A 22,646-nucleotide genomic window follows, 5' to 3' on the forward strand; every position below is an offset into this window, starting at 1 on the left:
ATAGTCAGGACATTGTTTTCTCTAGTTTGTACTACAATTCGTTTATTGGATTAATGGAATTAAAGATCATACCAATTTATTGAAGGGTAAAAAAAGTCTTATTTAGTTGCTTGATCAAATTAAGTTATTTTCAACCTTGTCACTTCTGTCAAAAAATATATATGTACACTTCTCAGGAGTGGTAACATTGCAAGGAATAATTTTTTTGAACCCTTCAGCCTATATGACCTTCTGAGTCTCTTGAAGAGAACTAATAAATGTGAACTGAGTAATTTCAGGGAAAAAAGATAATGTATCTACTTCCAATGATTATGTAATTAAGGCGCTGCTTGGCTCATGTTTACCTGTAGGAGAGGTTACCCCCAGATGCTGGAGGCACAAGTCAGATTATCAAGGTTCTAAATCAAACTCTGCTGTTGTCAAGCTCTGTCCTCTTTGGAAAGTTCATTAGGATCTATTGGCTTGAAATTTTCATCTGTATTTGGGGTATAAAATAAATTACCTCCAAGAGTTGTGATTGGATTGAAATGGGACAGCACACATAAACTATATACTATATTGTCTAGCCTATAGCAGGTGTTTTCTAAAGTTAACCATAGTGATCTCCAGTCATGTCAAATTATCTGGTGCTACTTCAGGACCTACAATGTAGCCCACTTCTTATTTGTGAGATCAAAGATTAGAGAATTAAGTTCAAGGATAATTTACTAAAACTCTCCAGACCCTAATGAGGTTTTCATTCACTTAAATTCACCCAAGAATTCCAGTCCTTCCATGGGGTCCCTACAGGAAAAACAAAAACGAAATGTATTTATGATCTATTAAATGTTTAAGGAAGATAGCTGCTGAATAGATTTCAGGAATTTATCTTGGCTATTTATGCACCAATCCATTCTTATTTCTTAAATTATTATCAAGAGAAAAGTTTCATAAAACATAAAAACACCATGTTTTAAAGTAAAAAATTTTGCTTATATATTAATTTTTAGGGAAATCATTATGAAAGTGCTTTACGTAAGTTTATCTGGAATATAAATTTTCAATGTGTGAATAACGCTAGCATTACTGTGGCTTTATTTTTTCCCCACAGTGTGACAAGCGGAATCCAAATGGCATTCGAGTGGCTCCAGTTCCTCTCTATAATTCTTTCCATGATGTTTATAAATTTACCAATCTGCTCACTTCTATACTTGACTCTGCAGAAACAACAAATTAGCAGTGTTTTCCAGAAAAAACTTAAGCAAATTATACTGAAAGCTGCTGTGGTTATTTCAGTATTATTCAATTTTTAATTATTGAAAGTATGTCACCATTGACCACATGTAACTAACAATAAATAATATACCTTACGGAAAATCTGATATAATTTTTCAGAGTCTGTGGCACTAAGGAGTCCACAGGGCTGCCTAGGTGCTTGGTGTTTGGGGGACCAAAACTGTGTTGGTTCAAGTATTATCTATACAGTCGCGGTAAGCTGTCACGTTTCATGGTCATTGAAATGTTTTATGTTGGTTTAATTACCGATTTAACTGACAACTTCATAATGTATGTGCAATTATTGTGTCAAATTTGGAAATATTACTTTAGTTTCAATTTAGCAAGGAGTTTCTTTGAAGCATTGTAGTCTGATATATATATATATGATATATATATCATATATATATATGATAGTGGCTTTCAAATATTTTTTAGGCACAATCCACATTACTCTTGCTGATCTATAGTATCAGAAACCAGTATTTATGTGAATATATGCCAAGTGTTATTGATTCTAAGATATTTTGTCATATTTTAACATCTTTGAAAGAGGACCCATCTTTCAATTTTCAGTCACTAGTTTCTTACAGTCACCATTGGCCATCTTTCTCATTACCATCCATGAAATTAGCATGCATCTCAAATAAACAGCTACCATCTTCTATTTGATAAAATAGTCTACATAGCAAAAATAAAACTTTTTACAATTATTAGCCTGTGCTCTAATATGTACTATTCTATTTTATCTCGTAAGAAATGTTGGAAACTCATTATATTGATTTCCTCACCCACTCATGGGCCCTAATTCACACTTTTTAAGAATGTTTCTTTCTTTAATGTTATCGTAATCTCTTTTTAAATCAGAACTTCCCCTAATATAAGAGCTTAGATATTATATTACTATGTTTCCATAGTAAATAAATAACCCCAAGATCTTTCTGAGGATTAGAGGTATAAGAAATATGTGCTCCATCTCTTGACATCTTTATCTCAAATCTATGGACCTTTCTTACCCACTATGAAAAACTTAAAGTTACACTTAGCCCTGTTGGACTTACCTAGTTTTCAACTGTTGATGCCACAATCATTATTTATAAGTTGACAAAATAATGTAGACTTGTATACATAGTGAACAAGAAAGAGTGACATAATTATTGCCCCCGATTAAACAAATTTGAATGAAATAAACAAACTTAGATAAACACTTTGGATGGTAGACATAAATAATAATGTGTGGAAGTCCAGCATCAACACCTACCAATACCAGTAACTACTGATATTTATCATGTACTTACCATGTACCATGTATTGTGCTACATTACTCATGTTATCTCCCTTAATTGAGTGGCTACATTCAGCTTTAGCAAATCTTCCCACTGTAACTAATCCTCATAGATGGAAGAGTTCTCAAAACCTTAAAACTTACACATAAGTGGATTCATATATATATATATATATATATATATATATAAATAAAATTATACTTTAAGTTCTTAGACACATGTGCAGAACATGCAGGTTTGTTACATAGGTATACATGTGCCATGGTGGATTGCTGCATCCATCAACCTGTCATCTACATTAGGTAACCCTCCTCTTGCCCCAACTCCCCGAATGGACCTGGTGTATGATGTTCCCCTCCCTGTGTTCATATGTTCTCATTGTTCAACTCTCATTTATGAGTGAGAACATGCAGTGTTTAGTTTTCTGTTCCTGTGTTAGTTTGCTGAGAATGATGGTTTCCAGCTTCATCCATGTCCCTGCAAAGGACATGAACTCATTCTTTTTTATGGCTGCATAGTATTCCATGGTATATATGTGCCACATTTTCTTTATCCAGTTTATCATTGATGGCCATTTGGGTTGGTTCCAAGTCTTTGCTATTGTGAATAGTGCTGCAATAAACATATGTGTGCATGTGTCTTTTTAGTAGAATGATTTATAATCCTTAGGGTATACCCAGTAATGGGATTGCTGGGTCAAATGATATTTCTGGTTCTAGATCCTCGAGGAGTTGCCACACTGTCTTCCACTATGGTTGGACTAATTTACACTCCCAACAGTGTAAAAGTGTTCCTATTTCTCCACATCCTCTCAGCATCTGTTGTTTCCTGACTTTTTAATGATTAGCATTCTAACTGGCATGAGATGGTATCTCATTGTGGTTTTGATTTGCATTTCTCTAATGACCAGTGATGATGAGTTTTTTTTTCATATATTTGTTGGCCACATAAATGTCTTCTTTTGAGAAGTGTCTGTTCGTATCCTTCACCCACTTTTTGATGGGGTTGTGTTTTTCTTGTAAATTTGTTTAAGTCCCTTGTAGATTCTGGATATTTGCCCTTTGTCAGATGGATAGATTGCAAAAATTTTCTCCCATTCTGTAGGTTGCCTGATCACTCTGACGATAGTTTCTTTTGCTGTGTAGAAGCTCTTTAGTTTAATTAGGTTCCATTTGTCAATTGGCTTTTGTTGCAATTGCTTTTGGTGTTTTCGTCTTAAATTCTTTGCCCATGCCTATGTCCTGAATGGTATTGCCTAGATATTCTTCTAGGGTTTTTTTTGGTTTTACAGTTAAGTCTTTAATCTATCTTGAGTTAATTTTTGTATAAGGTGTAAGAAAAGGGTCCAGTTTCAGTTTTCTGCATATGGCTAGCTAGTTTTCCCAACACTATTTATTAAATAGGGAATTCTTTCCCCATTCCTTGTTTTTGTCAGATTTTTCAAAGATCAGATGGTTGTAAATGTGTGGTGTTATTTCTGAGGCCTCTGTTCTGTTCCATTGGTCTATATATCTGTTTTTGTTCAGTACCATGCTGTTTTGTTTACTGTAGCCTTGTTGTATAGTTTGAAGTCAGGTAGTGTGATGCCTCCAGCTTTGTTCTTTTTGCTTAGGATTGTCTTGGCTATATGGGCTCTTTTTTGGTTCCATATGAAATTTAAAGTAGTTTTTTCTAATTCTGTGAAGAAAGTCAATGGCAGCTTGATGGAAATAGCATTGAATCTATAAATTACTCTGAGCAATATGGCCATTTTCAGGATATTGATTCTTCCTATCTATGAGCATAGAATATTTTTCCATTTGTTTGTGTCCTCTCTCATATCCTTGAGCAGTGGTTTGTAGTTCTCATTGAAGTAGTCCTTCACATCCCTTGTAAGTTGTATTCCTAGGTATTTTATTCTCTTTGTAGTGATTGTGAATAGGAGTTCACTCATGATTTGGCTCTCTGTTTGTCCTATATACCTATGTTGGTATATAGGAATGCTTTTATTTTAAAGATGGAAGATGACGTCTCTCTATGTTGCTCAGGCTGGACTCAAACTCCTGGGCTCAAATGTTCCTCCTACCTTAACCTCCTGAGTAGCTGAGATTTTAGTCACACACCACCATGCCTGACCAGGAATTGTTTTTCAACTTCATAGTGGTAAACAAAACATATGTGTTTTCAGTTCTCATGGAACAAGGAGCTTAGTAGGAGAAACATATGTTGAACTTGTAAGCAGAGAAGTAAATCTATAATGACAAATCGTAATTTCTGAAGGGTATTAATTAGATGGTTGAGTGAGGGGAAGTATTGGAAGGTGCTCTTAAGTTTATAAATGTTCTAAAATATTTCATGCTAATCACATTAAAATTATATCAAAGTATATATACATATCATGGCAAGCATAATCAGCACCATGTACTCAACACCTAGGTTAAAAAATAGCATTAAAAATTCTCTTTCCAGCTCACATTCTGCTCCCTCCCCAAATCCACAGATAACCGTCAAATTATATTTTGTTTTTTTCATTCCCTTACTTTCTTTAAGTTTTACACCCATGTATGTACCCATAAAAATCTATTAGCTAATTTTGGTTGTGCATGAATATTGTATCAATGCAATTATACTGTATATATTCTGCTTTTGCACATATTTTTAGATCCATCCATTTGTGGCATATAGCTTTCCATTCATTTTCACTGCTGCTCAGTATTGTATTTCAAATTTTACATTTGTTTTAGGGAAGAGTCATAAACCATCTTTAAGTTCTAATATGTTACAAGTAATTTTGTAAACGATGTGAGGTGGTGATTCTGTTTCATTTTTTCCCATATAGATAATTTATATTATTAATAATTCCTTTATTTCATAAGCCAGATTTCTATATATCTATATAAATATAGATATGTAGATATATGAAAGCAATATATATATGGACGTCTTTCTGGGCTATCTGTACTTTCACACTGGCTAATTTGCTTGTTTTTTCATCAATACTTCACTGCCTTAATTACTACAACATAGCAGGGCCTGGCATCTGCTAGATTAAATCTCTCAGCTTCTTTTTATTAAGATTGCCCTGAATTGGCCTGGTTATCCTGGGCCCCCTACTTTTTTTTATATTTTTGAATACATCTAAATAAATTTAGAATAAATCTATTGTGTTCCATAAAACCCCTGTTGGGATTTCAATTGAATTGCAATTAAATTTTAGATCAGTTTTGGAAGAATTGACTCAATAGTGAGCCTTCCTACCCAAGACCATGGCATTTATTTCCATTTATTTATGATTTCTTTAATGCTTCGCAAAATTTTTTATTTTCTCTATTATGGAAAAGCACATTTATAGTTTGACAAATTCCTAAGTACTTCTAATTTTATTGTCATTCCACATTATCTTTGTTGTTGTTTTAAAAGAAAGGGTCTCACTCTGTCACCCAGGCTGGAGTGTACTGATGTGATTATAGCTCACTGTAGCCTCAAACTCCTGGGCTCAAGTGATCCTCCCACCTCAGCCTCTGGAGTAGCTAGGACTACAGGCATGTGCCACAATGCCTGGCTCATTTTTAAGTGTTAAATTTAAAAAATGTTGTAGAAACAGTGTTTTGTTACATTTCCCAGACTGGTCTCAAACTCCTGGCCCCAAGCAATCTTCCTGCCTCAGCTTCCCATACTCGGATTATACGCATGAGCCATTGCACCAGCCCCCATGTGTTATCTTTTATAAAATTTAACATTTAACTGATAATTGATACTGTATATACATGAATTTGATTGATACATATTTTTAATATAGGAAATTATATGCAAATGAGCACATTTTTCCCCTTCCTTCCTTCCTTCCTTCTTTCTTCTCTTTCTCTCTTTCTCTCTCTCTCTTCCTCTCTTTCTCTCTTTCTTTCTTTCTCACAGGGTGTCACTCTGTTGCCCAGGCTGGAGTGCAATGGCACATGATCATAGCTCACTGCAACCCCCAACTCAAAGACTTGAGTGATCCTCTGGCCCCAGTTTCCCAAGCATCTGGGACGACAGGCACATGCCACGCTGCCAAGCTAATTTTTAAAAATAATTTTTTTTTTGTAGATTCAGAGTCTTGCTATGTTGCCCAGGCTAATCTCAAACTCCTGGCCTCAAGCAGTCCTCCCTGCTCAGCCTCCCATTACAGGCATAAGCTGCCACTCCTGGACCTCATTTTTTTTTTTTTTTTTTTTGAGACAGAGTCTCTCTTTGTCACCCACGCTGGAGTATAGTGGCACGATCTCAGCTCACTGCAACCTCTGCCTCCTGGGTTCAAGCAGTTTTCATGCCTCAGGCTCCCAAATAGCTGGGATTACAGGCATAGGTCACTATGCCCAGCTAATTTTTGTATTTTTCATAGAGACAGGGTTTCACCATGTTGGCTAGGCTGGTATCGAGCTCCTGACATCAGGTGATCCGCCCACTTTGACCTCCCAAAATGCTGGGATTACGTGTGAGCCACCACGCCCAGCCCCTCATTTTGTTTTTGATTTTTATTTATTTTCCTCTATTTTTCTTCTTTTGGATTTAGGGATGTGTGTGGGGGCGGTGTATTGAGTCTGTTTTTTCTTTCGGTTTGTGTGGAAATTATACACTTATTCTTTGTTATTTTAGCAATTACTCTGGCTATTTTAACATGCAAATATAATGAAGTTTAGAATTAGCCATTTTTATAACTCTCCTTCTGACTGGTTGAAGAAATGAGAATGCTTTAACATCAAACAGCCAACTCTTTACCTATACACTATTGCTATTCATTATAGCATTTTTAGTCTAGCTTCCTCCCTCCTCTTTCTCTCTCTCTCTCTCTCTCTCTCTCACTAATGTTTGCTATTTCTCCCTACAATTCAGAATTTTATTTATGGATGAAGTACATATATAATTTATTACAATTCATTTTAATGAAGAACTTTTAGTGGTAGATTGTATTACTCTTTGGGAAAAAACACTTTTATTGATACCGTTTTCTCATTACTTAAAAACAGTTTCACTTGATATAGAATTCTATGTCGACAGTAATTTTCTTTCAGGAAGTAGAAAATATTAAGTTACAGTGTTTTGGCTTCCATTACTGCTGTTAAGCATTCAGATCATCAGAGAAATGCAAATCAGAACCACAATGAGATACCATCTCATGCCAGTCAGAATGGCAACCAGTAAAAAGTCAGGAAACAATAGATGCTGGTGAGGCTGTGGAGAAATAAGAATGCTTTTACACTGTTAGTGGGAATGTAAATTAGTTCAACCGTTGCTCTTAAGGGCTCTTTGTCTTTAAGATCTGCACTTCTATTATGTGTCTAGGCAGTTATTATTGTGTTTATTCTATTTCTTTATTTGCTGTCTTTCCAAGATTTGAGGATTAATTTTTTAAGTTCTAGAAAATTCAGAAGTATCATTTATTTATTCAATTATTACCTCTTTCCATTATTTCCTTTTTAAAATAAAAGGATATATGTTAGAATTTTTCACTCTCTCATTTATGCCTTTAACCTCATATTTTCTATTTCTTTGAATTTCTGGGCTGCATTCTTGATTAAGAATTCTAAAACATATATTTTAGTTTCTAAAAGTTTCATTAGATTTCTTTTCAAAATTACTTCCATTTGTGATCTTTTGAATGTGCTTCTGCTTTAGGCATTAGTAGTGGACATTCTGGTTCCCTATTGAGGTTCCCTGCATCAGTTGTCCTGCCTGGTGGCTGCCACCAACGCTTTTAGCTACCTCCCTCCTCATACTTTGGGGTCAGGCCACACACTATAAAGGACTGGGAAAAAAACATGAAAATATGAAAAACTTACACTTTGTATCAGTCAGGAGAAGGATAATCTTCACACTACAGTTTATGCTTCAGAAGCCACCCCTTCTCTGTGGATGAGACCCTGACTGGTTTCCTGAGACCATCCTTTGCCCAGCTCTTTTGGTGATCCCCTTCACTTCCTCTGTTACAGGTTTCCCTGATGAGCACTCCTTCAATAAAACATAGTCATCTAAATCCCAGTCTCAAGCACGGTGTCGCGGGAACCTGATCTAAGTCAGCATTTTCTTTATTCTTAATCACAAATACTTGATAGTCCATATCTAATATATAATGAATGTACAGTTGTTTCTGTTGGAATTCACATGTGATGCCTTGTTTCTTTTGTAGTTTTGTGATTGATAGCTTCGAACTGCTCATTTACCTTGACCTTTTGAATTCTTTGAAAACTGAGTTAAGTCTGATTTTTCCAGAGTTTTTATGTTTGCTTCTGTCAGTTGCACAGAATCAATGAGATGAACACTTTAAATTCTTGTTTTTGGTTTTTTTCAAATCAAGTAAGTAGGATTTACCTGAATATGTATATAATATATAAATATATATTTAAATAAAATAAAAACATATAAAATATGAAATATAATACAGTATAAAATATATTTTATGTAAAATCTATTTTATGTAAACATGATAAATATATATTTACATAATATAAATATAATAAATATTTAAAGCAATTGTATTTTTAAAAAATTTCTTCTAAAGAAAAACAGGATACATGGGCAGAACCTGCAGATTTGTTAGATACGTATACGTGTGCCATGGTGGTTTGCTGTACCTATGGACCCGTCCTCTAAGTTCCCTCCCCTCACCTCCCACCCCACAACAGGCCCTGGTGTGTGTTGTTTCCCTCTCTGTGTCCATGTATTCTGACCTCCCACTTATGAGTGAGAACTTGCGATATTTGGCTTTCTGTTCCTGTGTTAATTTGCTGAGGATGATAGCTTTCAGCTTCATCCATGTCCCTGCGAAGGACATGATCTCATTCCTCAATACTATGGCTACATAGTATTCCTTGGTGTATATATACCACATTTTTTTCATCCAGTCATGCAAATTTATATGAATGTCAATTCTTTTATGGTGATCTGCTGGGGCTGTTACAATATATAGGGCTGTTTGTTTAAAACTAATTATATTTATTTCATGTTGCTTTAACTTATTAAAAAACAGACTGAAGAAAGACTGGGTGTGAAGTCAGTAAATTAATTTCAAATTAAATAAACTTTTCTACAGCTATTTTATGCTCAATAACTTTCTACTTATTCTTGAGTTCAAAACTATATGGGTTCACATTTAAATTATATAGTGTATTTTCTCCATAAACTGAAGTTGTTAGAACATTGATTTTTTTAAGTAAATGGATTTTTTGCACCACTTCAAGAAAGAAACCTGCAAACAGCCTGGAAATATCACATCAACAAAACACAACCTGGAAATCAATGGATTAGGGCACCCTGTTACTGAGATTATGGATATGATGCTTGTGTGGGCCATTAGCATGCGTACTGTGTGTATGATATGCTCTATGTTCTCTTCCCACTAATAACTTTATTTTTAATTTCAGCAAGATTTAGTCCTAAATAACACAATAATAATGGAGGTCATTGTGAAGTAGTGCGTGTAAATAGATCTGATGTGGTTTTGGTTTCTTGCAATAATTGTTTTGACTAATTCTCTAGTTTTTCAACTTTTGATTAAGATGGCTCTTGAGACCTTTTGACATGACCCTATCTATTTTTGATAACTTCATAGCCTTTAGTATAAAAACAGGTAGGCTTATATTACATATTTCCAACCTCAAACTTGTTATTTATTTATCTAAGACTATACAGTTCCTTTCAGAGAAAAACCTTCTTTAGAGACCAGAATCTTAGCAGAAAGAGTGCTCATTTTAATTGAGCTGATCATGTTTCTAGGATTTTTTATTTAAAAGAAAATACATATTTTAAAAATACAAATTATATTTTTATTTCATAGTGGTATTTTCAATTTTGTCTAGGATAATAAGATGTTTTATTTAACTTGTTTGATTTTGGAATTTTATCTTTGTGGGAAGGACCTGGTAAGAGGTAATTGAATCATGGGGGCAGGACTTTCCCATGATGTTCTCATGATAATGAATAAGTGTCATGAGAGCTGATGGTTTCATAATGTGGAGTTTCCCTGCAAAGGATCTTGTCCTGTCTGTGCCATTTGAGACGTGCCTTTCACCTTCTGCCCTGATTGTGAGGCCTCCCCTGCCATGTGGAATTGGGTCTTAGTTTTGTAAATTTCCCAGTCTCGGGTATGTCTTTATCAGCAGCCTGAAAATGGACTAATATAGTAAGTTGGTACCAGTAGAGAGGGGCACTGCTGAAAAGGTACCCGAAAATGTGGAAGCAACTTTAAACTGGGTAACAGGGAGAGGTTGGAATGGTTTGGAGGACTCATAAAAAGACAGGAAAGTGTGAGAAATTTGGAACTCCCTAGAGACTTGTTGAATGGCTTTAACCAAAATGCTGATAATAATATGAACAATGAAGTCCAGGCTGAGGTGGTCTCAGACAAAGATAAGGAACTTCTTGGGAACTGGAGCAAAGGTGACTCTTGTTATGTTTTAGACATAAAGCAAAGAGACTGGAGGCATTTTGCCCCTGCCCTGTCCAATTGTGGAACATTGAACTTGAGACGGATTATTTAGGGTATCTGGAGGACGAAATTTCTATGCAGCAAAGCATTCAAGAGGTGACTTGGTTGCTATTAAAGGCATTCAGTTTTAAAAGGGAAATAGAGCATAAAAGTTCAGAAAATTTTCAGCCTGACAATGCAGTAGAAAAGGAAAACCAATTTTCTGAGGACGAATTTAAGCTGGCTGCAGACATTTACATAAGTAACAAGAAGCTGAATGTTAATCACTAAGACAATGAGGAAAATGTCTCCAGGGCATGTCAGAGACCTTTGTGGCAGCCCCTTCCATCACAGACCAGGAGCTTTAGGAGGAAAAATGGCTTCGTGGGCTGGTCACAGGGTCCCTCTGCTGTGTGCAGTCTAGGGACTTGGTGCCCTGTGTCCCAGCCGCTCCATCCATGACTAAAAGGGGCCAAGGTACAGCTTGGGCTGTGGCTTCAGAGGGTGGAAGCCCCAAGTCTTGGCAGCTTCCATATGGTGTTGAGCCTGGGTTCACAGAAATCAAGAACTGAGGTTTGGGAACTACACTGAGATTTCAGAGGATGTATGGAAATGCCTGGATGCCCAGGCAGAAGTTTGCTGCAGGGGCAAGGCCCTCACGGAGAACCTCTGCTAGGACAGTGAAGAACAGAAAAGTAGGGTGGGAGCCCCCACACAGAGTCCCTACTGAGGCACCACCTAGTAGAGCTTTGAGAAGAGGGCCACTGTCCTCCGGAACTCAGAATGGTAAATCCACCACGCACCTGGAAAAGCTGCAGACAATGCCAGCCCGTTCAAGCAGCCAGGAGGGGGCTATACCCTGCAAAGTCACAGGGGCAGACCTGCCCAAGGCTGTGGGAGACCACCTCTTGCATCAGTGTGACCTGGATGTGAGACATGGAGTCAAAGGAGATCATTTTGGAGCTTTAAGATTTGACTGCCCCACTGGATTTCAGACTTTCATGGGGCCTGTAGCCCCTTCGTTTTGGCCAATGCTTCCCATTTAGAGTGGCTGTATTTACCCAATGCCTGTATCCCCATCGTATCTAGGAAGTAACTTACTTGCTTTTGATTTTACAGGCCCATAGGTGGAAGGGCGATGTTTCTTTCTGGAGGCGCCAGGGATAACTCTGTTTTCTTACCTTTTCTAGATTCTAGAGGCTTCCCACGATCCTTGGCTTAAGGTCCATCTTTAAGCTTTGTCTCTGATGAGACTTTAGACTGCAGACTTTTGAGTTAATGCTGAAATGAGTTAAGACTTTGGGTGACTGTTGCGAAGACATGATTGGTTTTGAAATGTGAGAACATTTAAGAGGGGCCAGGGGCAGAATGATATGGTTTAGCTTTGTCTGCAGTCAAGTCTTATCTTGAATTTCTATGTGTTTTGGGAGGTACCCGGTGGGAGGTAATTGAATCATGAGGGCAGGTCTTTTCTGTGCTGTTCTCATGATGGTGAATAAGTCTCATGAGATCTGATGGTTTTATAAAGAGGAGTTTCCCTGCACAAGTTCTTCTCTTGTCTGCCATCATGTGCGATGTGCCTTTCACCTCTACCATGATTATGAGGCCTCCCTGGCCATGTGGAACTGTGAGTCCATTAAACCTCTTTCTTTTGTAAATTGCCCAATCTTGGGAATGTCTTTATCAGCAGTGGGAAAACAGATTAATATACTAATTTATAACTAGTAGGTAAAAAGCCAGGGACTTGCCATTAGCATTGGAAGTGGGGTTGTGGGGGCAGTCTTGTGGAACTGAGCCCTTAACCTGTGGGGTTGAATGCTATCTCCAGGTATATCATGTCAGAATTGAATTCAATTAGAGGATACCTAGCTTGTGTTCAATGCAGAATTGGTTGCTGGTGAGGAGAAATCCCTATACACATTTTGGTGACCAGAGGTAGAGCATTTTATGTTGATTCTTGAGTGAGAGAATAGAAATAACACTGTTTTTTTCCTGTGTCCTTCCAACCACCAATTGGATATATTATTTCAGTATTTTGAAATTTTTCTTTTAATTTTTATAAATTTTCTTTTTAAATTTTATATTCTACAATATCTCCAATTCTTCAATTTATTCCCTCTTACTATGTATAAGTATTTTCCCCACGTTTCACTTTATCTTTCTATTACTTTTTTATATAATAGAGCTATATAGGCAATTCACAATTCTCTCTTTTCTCATATATAATATGAGCATATTATGAATACTCCACTTTGGAAAATTATTCTTTATATGAAATTACAGACGATATTTGATGAAGAAAATCGAATATAATCATTTTTCAATACTTAGGATAACAGATTCAGGCAAAGATAAAACATTAAAGGAAAAGTTAGTGAAAACTATTAATATATAGTGGAGGCATATCGTTGTTACGAACTTCATTGATCAATACTAATACCACTAAAAATGGAACAACATGTAATTATGTGCTCAATGTGATGAATATGAAGTAGACTGCACCACTGTGCAGTACAGTCAGGAAATAAGAAACCAAGTCCAATCAAAATAGCCCTAAAGCTACCTTCCAGTTTATAAAAAGTATGAAGAATAGAGGGGCAATTAAATGATACCATAAAGAGTCAAATCCAGGGCATGCAACATAGCTGCTGATTAGATTTATTCAACATGTCAATGGCATGAATACAATAGGAGGCAGGTAGGGGAGAAGGCACTACCCTGAATTATGAGACTGAAGAGATATAATAAACAAATGCAGTGTGTGGACTTGGTTTGGATCTTCATTCAAAGACCAACTATAAAAAGGCATTGTGAGAATTGAGGAAATTTGAATGAGAAATGTATTTTTATCCAATTTGTTAACCGTGACAATAGTATTGTGGGAGTAAGAAGCTATTCATATTTCTAGATATATATACCAAGTACATAGGAGTGAAATAATACAAAATCTGGAATTTGCCTTAAAATTCCTCTGCAAAATTATAAAAAACAACGATGACAAACTAAAAAGGTGTAGTATTCTTCTATGGCTGCTATAACAAATTACCAAAAAACATAGTGACTGAAAATAACCCACATTTATTATCTTACAGTTTCATAGGTTAGAAGTTCAACATGGGTCTCATGAGGTCAAAACCAAGGCCTTGGCAGGGTGATATTTCTTTCTAGAGGTTCCAGGGGGAACTCTGTTTTCTTACTTTTTTTAGATTCTAGAGGCTTCCCACAATCCTTGGCTTAAGGTCCATCTTTGAAGACAGCAATGTTTCATCTCTCTACCTATTCTTTCATCGTCACATCTTCCTCTAACTATTCCTTTTCTTCCATCTTCCACTTTTAAGAGCCTTTTTGAGTCTATTGAGGCCAACTGGACAATCCAGAATTATCTCCCTATGTTAAGGTCAATTGATTAGTGACCTAATTCCATCTACAATCACAATTCCTCTTTGCCATGTAATGTAAAATATTCATATCTCTAAGGATTAGGACATGGACATCTTTGAGGGTCATTAGTCATCTTACCACAGGAAGGAAGGAAGAAAGGAAGGAAGGAAAGAAGGAAAGGGAGGAGAGGAGAGGAGAGGAGAGGTAGGAGAGAAAAAGAAAAAAACAGTATGAAAAAATCTTGATAAATTTGAAAACTGGGTGAATAATATGTGGAATTCTCTCTATTTTTGTTATCGTTGGAAAATTTAATAAAAACAATGAACAGTGACAACTTGGATGAGAATTTATGTCACTTGCCTCAAAATTTATGACTTCAATAACATCTTGTATGTAATCTTTTCACCATATATTCTGATGTTGGAAACAATCCCTTCTGCCTTTGTATTAGTCCATTCTCACACTGCTATAAAAAATACCTGAGACTGGGTAATTTATATAGAAAAGAGATTTAATTGACTCACAGTTCTGCATGGCTGGGGAGGCCTAAGGAAACTTACAATTATGGCAGAAGGTGAAGCAGGCGCCTTCTTCACCAGGTGGCAGGAGAGAGAAGAAGGGAAAAGTAAAGGGAGAAGAGACCCTATAAAACAATCAGCTCTTGTGAGAACTCACTATCACAAGAACAACATGGGGAAAATCATCTCCATGATCCAGTCACTTTCCACTAGGTCTCTCCCTTGACATGTGGGTATTACAATTCAAGATAAGATTTGAATGGGGACACAAAGACAAACCATATTATTCCACACCTGACCAAATCTCTGGTCTTCACTTTTCAAAATCATGCCTTCCCAACTGTCCCCCAAAGTCTTAACTTGTTCCAGCATGAACTTAAAAGTCCAAGTCCAAAGTGTCATCTGAGACAAGGTAAGTTCCTTCTGCCTATGAGCCTGTAAAATCAAAACCAAGTTAGTTATTTCCAGGATACAATGGGGGTACAGGCATTGGATAAGTGCTCCCATTTTAAATGGGAGAAATTGGCCAAAACAAAGGGACCATAGGCCCTATGCAATTCTGAAATTCAACAGGGCAGTCATTAAATCTTAGAGCTCCAAAATTATCTTCTTTGATTCCATGTCTCACATTTGGGTCAAGCTGATGCAAGAGGGGGACTCCCACAATATTGGGCAGTTCCAACCCTGTGGCTTTGCAGTGTACAGTTCCCCTCCCAGCTGCTTTCCCAGGCTGGCATTGAGAGTCTGCAGCTCTTCCAGGTGCATGGTACAAGCTGTCAGTGGATCTCCCATTCTGGGGTCTGGAAGATGGTGGCCCTCTTCTCACAGCTCCACTAGGAGTTCTCCAGGGGCTCCAACTCCACATTTCGCCTTTGCACTGCCCTAGCAGGTGTTCTCCATGAGGGCTTCATCCATGTAGTAGACTTCTGCCTGGATATCCAGGCATTTCCATACATCCTTTGAAATATAGATGGAGGCTCCCAAACCTCAATTCTTGACCTCTGTGCACCCACAGGCCCAACACCACGTGGAAGTTGCCAAGGCTTGGGGCTTGTACCCTCTGAAGCAATGGTCTGAGCTGTACCTTGGCCCCTTTCAGTCACACGTGCTGGGATGCAGGACACCAAGTCCCAAGGCTGCACAGAGCCTGGGCCCAGCCCAGGAAATAATTTCTTCCTCCTAGGCCTCCGGGCATGTGATGGGAGGGGCTGCCATGAAGGTCTCGGACATGTCCTAGAGACATTTTCCCCTTTGTTCCTGGTGATCAACATTCAGCTCCTTGTTACTTATGCAAATTTCTGCAGCAAGCTTAAATTTCTCCCCAGAAAATGGATTTTTATTTTCTATCACATGGTCAGGCTGCAAATTTTCCAAACTTTTACACCCTGCCACCCCTGGAATGTTTTGCTGCTTAGACATTTCTTCCACCAGATACCCTAAATAATCTCTCTCAAGTTAAAAGTTCCACAGATCTCTAGAGCAGAGAAAAAATGCCACCAGTCTCTTTACTGAAGTATAGCAAGAGTGACCTTTGCTTCAGTTCCTAATAAATTCCTCATCTTCATCTGAGACCACCTCAGCCTGGACTTCATTGTCCATTGTCTATCAGCATATTGGTCAAAACCATTCAACAAGTCTCTAGGAAATTCCAAGCTTTCCCACACCTTCCTATCTTCTTTTGAGCCCTCCAAACTGTTCCAACCTCAGCCTGTTACCCAGTTCAAAGTCCCTTCCACATTTTTAGGTATATTTATAGCAGTACCCCATTCTCCTGATAACTAGTTTACTGTATTACTCTGTTCTCACACTGCTATAAAGATACTACCTGAGACTGGGTAATTTATAAAGAAAAGAGGTTTAATTGATTCACAGTTCCACATAGCTGGGGAGGCCTCAAGAAACTTAGAATCATGGCAAAAGGCAAAGGAGGCATCTTCTTTACAAGGTGACAGGAGAGAGAATAAGGTAAGAGTAAAGGGGGAAGAGCCTCTTATAAAACCATCAGCTATCTCATGAGAACTCACTCATTAGCATGAGAACAGCATGGGAAAACCGCCCCCATCATCCAATCACTTCCCACCAGGTCTCTTCCTTAACACATGGGGATTACAATTCAAGATGAGATGTGGATGGGGACACAAAGCCAAACCATATCAGCCTCCATATTTTAAAAGCTTTTGTCTGTAATTTTCTTATAATAGGCTTCAAAGAACACATTGGATCCTGCATTGTATTTGTGGACAACGTATTTCCTCCTTCCTTTAACATAAACTGCTCAATGATGTAGTTAATATTTCTGTTTTTGTTGGTGTATACAGTACTTACAGTTGTGCTGAACACTTAGTTCATCCCATCCTGAGCTGGTAATTAATGAGTAATGTGTAGTCCTGACAAGTAATATCTGCTGCACATATTTACCTTGAGTCTAGCAGTGGGGCCTTTGCCTCAAAACAGCAGGTTATAGAAACTCCTTTATAATTGAATCAGATTCACAGTAAGCCCACTGGAACAAGTCAGAAATACATGAAATTTACAAAACATACTTTTAATAGATACCAGTTTTCCACATGTAGAAATTCAATTTTACTCTGTTATCCAGTTTGAAGATAATTATAAAATCTTCAGATTTGAGAGCATCTAAATGCACTGGCTATGTCTTATTTATTATCACACTACAACCTTCTTTGCCTTAGAAGGTCCTCAAAGACCCTCTGCCAGTGCCCCACCCAGGACTGAACTTGAGAATGACTTATTTGTCCTAAATCAAATGAGAAACATGTTTTAAAGCATGATTTCCCAGGAAAGAGAAACAAGCTAACATTGGATTCCTTGGCCTCTGTTGAAATTTCAATTTCACATACTCACAATGTTATTTTAGGTGAAAAGAATTTCATTTTTATGCCAATATTTACTAAACAGGGGTCTTAATTTTCTCTTTCCTAGTATGTGGAAGCTTCACTTCATGCAGCTCTCTGTGCATTCTATTGTGTTAAAACAGCAAGCTTGTCAAGAATGGAGACATTGCAGCAATATACACAGTCTATGGGAGACATTTTCTCTATGGGTTAAAGTAAGTTGTTGGATCAAAGTCAGGACATAGATGCTACAGCTGGTCTGGGAAAAAATGGCAATTAAGAGGGAAAAAAAGAACAGAAAGAGAGAATCACAGACAGTCTTTTTTTAGGTGGCAACAACAGAACCAGACTGCTTGAAACTGGTAACTGACTCCAAATGTCACATTTTTCACTGAATGCTAAATAATATTGCTATTTTATAACCATTACTTGGTTATATTGGTGGCCATATTAACTTCTTTCATAACAAGCTTGTTACATATATTTTTATACATTATATTTGTTGTCTAGATTCTTTCTTATCTTTCTTTGTTTCAACAGTGCTTAGGAGGATTGAAGAGAAGCAGGTTAAAGGTTTGGGGACACCTCCCTTGAATGGCTTTCAGTCTGTCTAGCCAAAGGCTGGCATATTCATTACAATCAATTCATGCTCTTCCGTGCAGTTTAACATTCAGTGCTTGTGTGATTACCTATTCATTAGAAAATAACTTATTTAGCTTAAATGTATACTTGTGTCAGAGAAAGTAAAAATATAAAAAAGGCAACAACAAAAAACTAAAATTTTAAGTACTTTCTCTGGCAAAGTTGAGTAACTTACAATAATCATACGTGAAAAAAATTACTGTATAATAACCACACTTCCAGGTAATATTGGTGCTCTAACTCACAGAAAATGTTAACAAATGAATAAAAGTGGTACAAACATGAAAAGCTCTTCCAAAATGATAAGGGACAAGAGCATGTTAGGAACGTCAACTTGCTCAAAGCTAGAAAGTAGAGGAAACTGACGTAGCAGGCTGCAGAAAAGTTCGAAGATAATTGCTTGTGTGAGAAGGGGAGGATATCAACGAGAAGTAATTGATCCAAGTCAAAGAACCATGGAAATGTTTCAGCATTGGAGGTACTAGTTGTCGCTGAAGGCTACGATGCAGGGGAGTTGGAAAACAGGTGGTTGAAAGTTGGTAAAGTTAGCAGTAGGAGCCCAGATTCTTTCCTCCAGCCTGTGCAACCAGAACACTGAATCTTCTCCACATCCATGATAGTGGGAGTTTACTCTCTAGAGAAGATGAACTAGTATAGTTCTGGGCTTAGAGACATGAGTACATCCGAGGAGGCAGATGAGTGAGCCGTTTGATAGAAAAATAGGGTGATTCAGCAACATTTTGCATTCTAAGTGGTGAAAGCCCCAGCTCCCTTTCCCTACTTAGCTCCTAAGAACTTACTCATACACCCAGGCTTATACTCGCCTTTCCCCCAGCACACCCCAGGAATATGATTATAGATTTATCTCTGGGAAAACTGCCCAGTCCAATTGATAAGAGCTACAAATCATTACATCGGGCTCATTGTGGTACAATGGTGTCCACCAATCAAAAAGTTCTGCCCTTGCACAAAATGCTTGCACCTGGTTTTTAGAGTTCCAGTTTTAAAAATGAATGCACCCAAAGTATCACCAGACTGTCAACCATAACATTTAAAATTCAGGACAGAGTCCAAAAGGACAAACAGGAAACAAACAATTCAATGGAAACAGTGAAGATAAAGCACAGGGAAAAAAGGTATAATTAATATATTCAGAGAGAAAAGAAAATACGGTGGAACAACTATCCTCTTAAAAAGATACAGAGAACAAGAAAGAGCTTGTGAAAATGAAAGATGTAATATAGGAAACAAATAATTCAAGAAAATTTTGTAATATATAATTGAGAAACATTTTCAAAATTAGAAAAAAAGAATAATTAGATTAATGCAAAAAGTCAGCAGATGGAAGTTATTTTCAATTCAGAATTATATGACAAGCCAAATTATCAATTAATGTGAAGGTAGACTGAAGATGTTTTTCAGTAAGCAAAGACCTAGAATATTCCTTTCCCATCTACTACTTTAAGCTCTGTCAGAACTAATTTGAGGATCCCAATAAACAGAGACAACAATGTTGAACAAATGTAAATGAAGTCAATTGTGAACTCTAAAATAAAACTATACAGTGAAGGAAACATTATCAGAGTAAACCAGGTAATGTACAAAATATGACATATTTAATATTAAACATTGCTGAGTCCCCAATATATTTTACCTATGTCCCTACTCTTTCATATGTACACAACACTAGTTGTAAATAATATTCATGTAGCCATAACCATGCAAACAATGAATATTGATGTAATCAAAGTCATGATTTCATTATATTTGGAGGATGAGGAAAGAGAAAATGTGTATGTGTGTGCTTGCATGCAGGCACAATGTGGGAGAGGGAGATATGTAACAGCTAAATCTTTAATTTTCACAATAGGGAAAAATGTAAATTTGAAGATACAAAATAGCAATCGACACATATTACTTAAAAATATTGAGCTAAATATAAGTAGAAACAGCAAAAATAGTTGTAAGCAATTCCCTATTTGCAGAAATTAAGATAGATGTGAATGGGTCAGAGGACCATTATTTTTAGCATAAGCATTAAAATCTACAAAGAACTACTCTGTAAGCATTAAATTCACAGGCCCTGAAACCAAAATATAGGGTTCAAATACTGTTTCCACCACCTAATAATTGTGATATTGTGGCTGAGATATTTAATGACTTTATTTCTCTGTTTATAAAATTGGGTACTAGTATTAGTAAATCATATTGATGTCTTACAGATTACATGAGTTAATATGTGAAATCATTTAAAAAATATTTGGCACAATTTATTAGTATTAGTACTGCCATGTGGCTGTTAACTATTTACATGAATTACTTCAATAAAAAATTACAAGGAAGGCATAACACATAGTAAGATACACGGAAAGCAATGAATAAATAGAAAGAATCCGTTATATTCCAAAACTGAAAGTTGATGAATATTCAATAATGAAATAAAGTATGTTATTATCTAACATCTAAACAAGAATATTTCACTAATTATGCTTAATCGTGAAAAATTCATTTGTGTCTTTTGTAACTACCAGTATGTGAATATATTGCCAAAGGTAGAAATTAAAATAGGCTTCTAAAAAAATAGGAATCTCATTCACTGAAAAGAATCAAGACAGTACAATTGATTTCAAACTAATAATTAACATTTGTTAGAAGGATAATTAATCCTTATGTTAATGTTTCTTCTGTTCTGCTGAACATTATACTACATCTGATTTAGATATGTTCATATAGTAGTAGATATGCTTTCTATATCTCAATTTGACATTAAGAAAATCATAAATTCTCAACAGATTTTAACACATCTCTACCTTTTATAACACCTTTTATAACACGTCTCTACCTTTAATATATAGTGAATTCAAGATTTCAGAAAAATTGATATTGACATTTTTTCCTCTTCAATGGAAGTGAAAGACTTTTTTCCCCCAAATATCAACTCTGTTTAAAGAAATACTGTTAACTAAGAAAAAAAAATCAGGTAATGTTTTGATCATGGTGCTTCTATTAATTATAACATGCAGTAAATCATGTTTGTGTTTTTATTTGTATTTTCAACATACAATGTAAATAAGAACACCTCCAGATATTCTTTTGGCAGGCACAAAAACTGTTTATTCGACAGATGATATAGACAATAATGTATGGCTCATAATTAGGGAGAAAGCTGTAATTTAAGAAGTTCTGATGGCATTCAAACAGTTTGTGTGTAACTAAACTACGGCTGTTAGTGAATGGCAGCTTTAAAACATTTTAAACATGTGGACAAAAAATTGAATTTTTATTATTGTAAATGAAAAAGGAGATTTCTGGAGAAGCTAGACAACATACTGTAATCCAGGCTTGAGTGAGTTGAGGAGGAATGGTGTCGTATAAATAGAAACCTGCTCTTCCACACATGGGCCAAATCTTTGCCTCAAGTCCTCATGCAGAACACACTCTATAGAGAAGTATGGGGTAACTGAAGAGACAAGTATATCTGTATGGTACACATCCTGTGCAAAGATCATTACTGAGTGATACACATATACATTCAATTTAATTGCTAGTCAGTATAACATGCATAAATCCTTAAGCTATTTCAAGTTGTAATTGATATGGCATGACTAAAACTTAAGCAGGTCTCCATACTTAAAAATAAAGACAATACATCACTTTCAATTATTTTGAGTTTTAATCATCATTTTGGGTTGTCTTTTTTATTGTCAATTAAGTTTATTACTAAACAATTGACCTTTCAGAAGGTCAGAAATACACACACAGCTTTCTTTGGCCAATTTTGCAGTTACATTGCCACAACTCCAAGAGCTGAGTTTGTATTCCATGGTTGATCCAATTTTCTCAGACTAATACAGAAAGAAAGTTTACCATGTAGACTAAGCTCTTCTACAAATAAATAAAAGTTCAATTTTCCTGATTTAAATATTATGTGGAAATTTATATTTTAATAAATGGTGAAGATTAGAATCCTGTGGAGCCAAATAATAATCTTTCATGTTTCCAAGTCATAAAAAATTAAAATATTAAAAATTACCATTATTAAATTGACTTATCATTAATTTCCCTTAGACTTGAAGATATAACTAGAAATAGAATTTATTGAGAACTTACCAATTCCAAACACTGTGCTATATGCTTTATATACAATATCACATATAATTCTCATAACAATATTGTGAAGTAAAAGTTGCCACCATTTTCATTTTATATGTGAAGAAACAAAGGTTCATGATGTAAAATAAATACTTAGTTTTCATTTTTTTAACATACATAATCTAAAAAAGAGGGA

General features: G+C 36.1%; 1 protein-coding gene across 4 annotated transcripts in view; it reads left to right on the plus strand.

The window, feature by feature from the left end:
* KYNU (kynureninase) overlaps positions 1-1,356 on the plus strand; it is a 152,703-nt gene extending 151,347 nt beyond the window's left edge. For all 4 annotated transcript variants that reach the window (XM_055261596.2, XM_055261597.2, XM_063631318.1 and 1 more), the window contains one exon: positions 1,091-1,356. In XM_055261596.2, the coding sequence (XP_055117571.1) occupies positions 1,091-1,216 (126 nt within the window). In that variant the 3' untranslated portion in view covers positions 1,217-1,356. The remainder of the gene's footprint in view (positions 1-1,090) is intronic.
* The last annotated feature ends 21,290 nt before the right edge of the window (positions 1,357-22,646 follow it).

The sequence above is a fragment of the Symphalangus syndactylus genome, chromosome 22 (genome assembly GCF_028878055.3).
Source record: "Symphalangus syndactylus isolate Jambi chromosome 22, NHGRI_mSymSyn1-v2.1_pri, whole genome shotgun sequence".
Lineage (NCBI taxonomy): Eukaryota > Metazoa > Chordata > Mammalia > Primates > Hylobatidae > Symphalangus > Symphalangus syndactylus.